Source organism: Sorex araneus, chromosome 11 (assembly GCF_027595985.1).
Source record: "Sorex araneus isolate mSorAra2 chromosome 11, mSorAra2.pri, whole genome shotgun sequence".
NCBI classification, from domain to species: Eukaryota; Metazoa; Chordata; class Mammalia; order Eulipotyphla; family Soricidae; genus Sorex; species Sorex araneus.
The window spans coordinates 23,098,523-23,102,172 of NC_073312.1; the positions used below are offsets into that span (position 1 = coordinate 23,098,523).

The 3,650-nt window shown below is 59.7% G+C and overlaps 1 protein-coding gene across 1 annotated transcript in view; it reads left to right on the forward strand.

Moving 5' to 3' along the window:
• Window positions 1-1,175: 1,175 nt before the first annotated feature.
• LOC129399361 (calcium homeostasis modulator protein 2-like) overlaps window positions 1,176-3,650 on the forward strand; it is a 9,907-nt gene continuing 7,432 nt past the window's right edge. The window contains exons 1-2 of the mRNA XM_055119180.1: window positions 1,176-1,706; window positions 3,514-3,644. Coding sequence (XP_054975155.1) covers window positions 1,176-1,706; window positions 3,514-3,644 — 662 coding nt within the window. The remainder of the gene's footprint in view (window positions 1,707-3,513; window positions 3,645-3,650) is intronic.

A 3,650-nucleotide genomic window follows, 5' to 3' on the forward strand; every position in this document is an offset into this window, starting at 1 on the left:
TCACAGAGATGGAGAGAATGATGGGGAGACAGGCCACACCCTGGGCCCGGCTCAGCTGTGTGGGAATTGAACCTCATAGAACCCTGTGTCCTGGGGCCCAGACTTCCTGTCACTGGCAGGCTGGGGGGCCTGTGCTCAGGGTCCAGTGCTCAGGGCTGCAGAGTTGGGAAGAGAAATTGGAGGAGAGAAGGTTCCTTAGGGCCTACGGGTGCACAAAGAATAAGGTCAGCAGAGACTGGCGAGATGGAAAATTCACTTCACCCCTCCACGCAAGGCTCCTGAGATGCTGCTCCAAAGTTCCTGCCCAGCACCTCCATGTTTGCAGTTTGCAGGGGAGGGTGCTGAACCCAGGTCTTCACAGGGAAGAGGCCTGAGCTCTGCCCTGGGCCACATCCCCCACCACAGGCTCCAGAACTTCCTGGGAGCATTTCCTGCTCTTCACAATGGGGAGCATGACCCCTTCCGCCCACACTGACAATCATCTGGAGCCCAGGCAGGAGAGAGATGCGGGGGCCATGGCCAGGCCTCCGCACTCCCTCCCTGGCCCTCCCGCCTCCCTCAGAGGACAGGGGCCCAGAGGAGATGCCCCAGTGGGCGGGAGCCCGGAGCCACCTGAGGCCCCCAGGAGGGCAATGGTGCCCAGGACTCTCCCCAGCGCCACTCCACAGCACGGGGTCACCTCCCCCCATCGGGGGCACAGGTCCCCTCCCACATCAGGACACTGGCTCAACAGACCACTGCCCGGACCCAACCCGCAGTCCGAAGGGAAGTGAGCGTCCTGTCGCTGCTGGCAGGCCACGGGGCCCTCCTCAGCCCCCAGGAAGAAGGTGGAAAAAGCCAGGAGGTCTGAGCATCCGAGGAGGAGGGCCCACAGCTCTGCCCCTGAGAGGCCACCCTGGGGCCACTGCCCCTTCTCCGCGAGTCTTAGGGCTGACAGCCCACCGAGGGGTCCCGAGGATGATGATGATGGCTGAGTAGGATGCGGGCCACCATCACTGCCCCTTGTCAGCCTGACCCCAGGGGCTTCCCCTGGGGATTCGGTTAAGAGCAACATTCTTCTGTCTCCTGCTGTCCTACAGGAGGTGCCCAGCTGCCACCGGAGTGACCAGCCCGGCCCTGCTGCAAGGTGCCTGCCAGCCCGCACTTCCTCCTCGTGCAGCCCCTGCCCTGACACCATGGCTAACCCCATCACCCACTTCCTGTCGCGCATTTTCAGGAGCAAGGATTTGGTGACATTAAATGTGTTGGTGGCTCTGGGCACCACGGGGGGCCAGGAGCTCTTCTCCTTGTTGGCCTTCCAGTGCCCGTGCTCACCAGTTCGGAACTTCCGGTATGGGTTAATGGCCACCTTGGGGCCCGCCTTGTTGCTCTTCTTCATCAGCATCATCCTCAACAACCAAACCAGGAACTTGGTGGATGGGTGCAGGTGTTTCAGGACCAAGAAATTCCCATGCATCCTATATTCCATCGTGGGCCGCGCAGCCGTGGCCCCCCTCACCTGGTCTTTCATCTCCCTGCTGCGAGGGGACGCCTACGTCTGCGCATTCAGCGAGTTTGTGGACCCGTCCTCGCTCACGGCTGAGAACGAGAGCTTCCCTCTCTCCCACACCACGCAGATCCTGGCCATGTTCCCTTGCGGGGAGAGCCCTGAGAACCTGTCTGGGTTCCGGGAGGAGGTGAGCCGCAGGCTCAAGTTTGAGTCTCAGGTAAGGCTGTGCTGAGGGATGCTCATCCCTTCCCTGGGAGGTGGCGGGCGGCTCAGTGCCCATCCAGTTCCTGGGTTCCCGTAATCAGTGGCAATCATTAAACAAGATTCTTAGTGTGGTAAGAATCATTTTCTTGGGGCTGGAGCAATAGCACAGAGATAGGGCGTTTGCCTTGCACACAGCCGATGGGGGTTCGAATCCCAGCATCCCATATGATCCCCGAGCCCTGTCAGGAAAAATTCCTGAGTGCATGAGCCAGGAGTAACCCCTGTGCATCGCCGGATGTGACCCCCCCCCCAAAAAAAAAAGCAAACAGAATCGGGGCTGGAGAGATAGCACAGCGGGTAGGGCGTTTGCCTTGCATGCAGCCGACCCAGGTTTGATTCCCAGCATTCCGTATGGTCCCCGGAGCACCACCAGGTTAATTCATGAGCGCATAGTCTAGAGTGACACCTTTGTATCACCAGGTGTGATGCCAAAAAGAAAAAAAAAAAAGAATCATTTTCCCATTTCAAATAAGAGAGTTTTGTTCATTTTTGCAGTGCTGGGGGTGGAACCCAGACTCACACATGCAAGGAAAGTGCTCTATTGCCAAGTCTTTCCCAGCCCCTCCAGATAAGAATTTTGATGTATTGAGTTTTGGTGAAACCCAGCAGACCCCATGAATGCTTAAAACTTAACTCCAATAGTTTTAGTTAGGGAAGGGGGAGAGAAGAAGAGGGAGGGAAAAAGCCAGGGTTTCAAAGGGAACAGGAGCAGAGGGGAGAGAGTGGGGCATGCCCCAAGGTAAAAGCGGATTTACACACTCAGCTCAGGCTGGGATGCGGCTGCCCAGTCGGGGAGTCTCCCCGTTGGCTCACAAAGTGCCCCAAACTGCCCCGGCTTGAGGTTTTCCATGCAGATAAGAGTCTGTAGTGGGGGCCAGAGTGTTAGTACAGCGGTGAGGGTGCTGGCCTTGCACACGGCAGACCTGAATTGGGCATCCCATATGGTCCCCAGAGCACTGCGGGTGTGACCCAAAAAGCAAAAAAGAAAACAGAACAAATTAGTCTGTGGTTAGGGTTTTGTCAAGGGCAGAGGTTGGGGGAGTCTTCTTGCAGCTCATCACAGGACTAGTTCCTGCTGGCACCTCTCTCCTGGGCCACCACCTGTGCCAGCCTTGTCTCACGGGGCCTGTGTCTGCACCACAAAGGGGCCCTTTCCCGGGCCCTGGGCTCCGGTAGGGCCGGTGATGCTGCAGCTTTGGAGCAGCTCTCCAGCCTCTCATGCCCGCCCACAGTCTCCCCTGAGCACTGCCAGGAAGAGCACTGGAGGCACTTCGAGCATCGCTGGGTGGGGTCCAGGCGTCACCGGGAAGCCTGGCCACCCCCAGCTCCACAGGGTTCAGGCAGCACCACATCCCTCAGACCCTGGTCAAATACTCAGATCTGCACAGGGCCGAATGGAGGGACACCCGCCCCAGGGAGCCTTTGAGACAAACTGAGGCGATTTTCCAACAGGGTCGTGAGGGTGAGGAGGACGCAGGCATGGGGGAGCGCCCAGAGGGTCTCGGGAGGTGGCACGGGACCGAGCCTGGCAGTCTGAGCCAGACTTGGTGGCTGAGATGCAGGAAGCCGTGGGGAGGCAGCAGGAATCTGCAGAGTCGAAGCAAGCGCCTGTGCCCGGGAGAGAGGGCAGAGGGACCGAGTGGCGCTGGGCATGCCAGCTTCTCCTTCAGCCGGGGAGTCCGGGCCAGCCGGCTGGGGTGCGGAGGGTCAGCCCCACCCTGGCCGCTGCAGCCCTCCTCAGCCGCCCTTTCTCTGACCAGCTCTTCGGGTGGCTGCTCATCGGCTCGGTGGCCATCCTGGTGTTCCTGACCAAGTGCCTCAAGCACTGCTGCTCCCCGCTCCGCTACCGCCAGGAGGCATACTGGGCCCGCTACCGCGCCAACGAGGACCAGCTCTT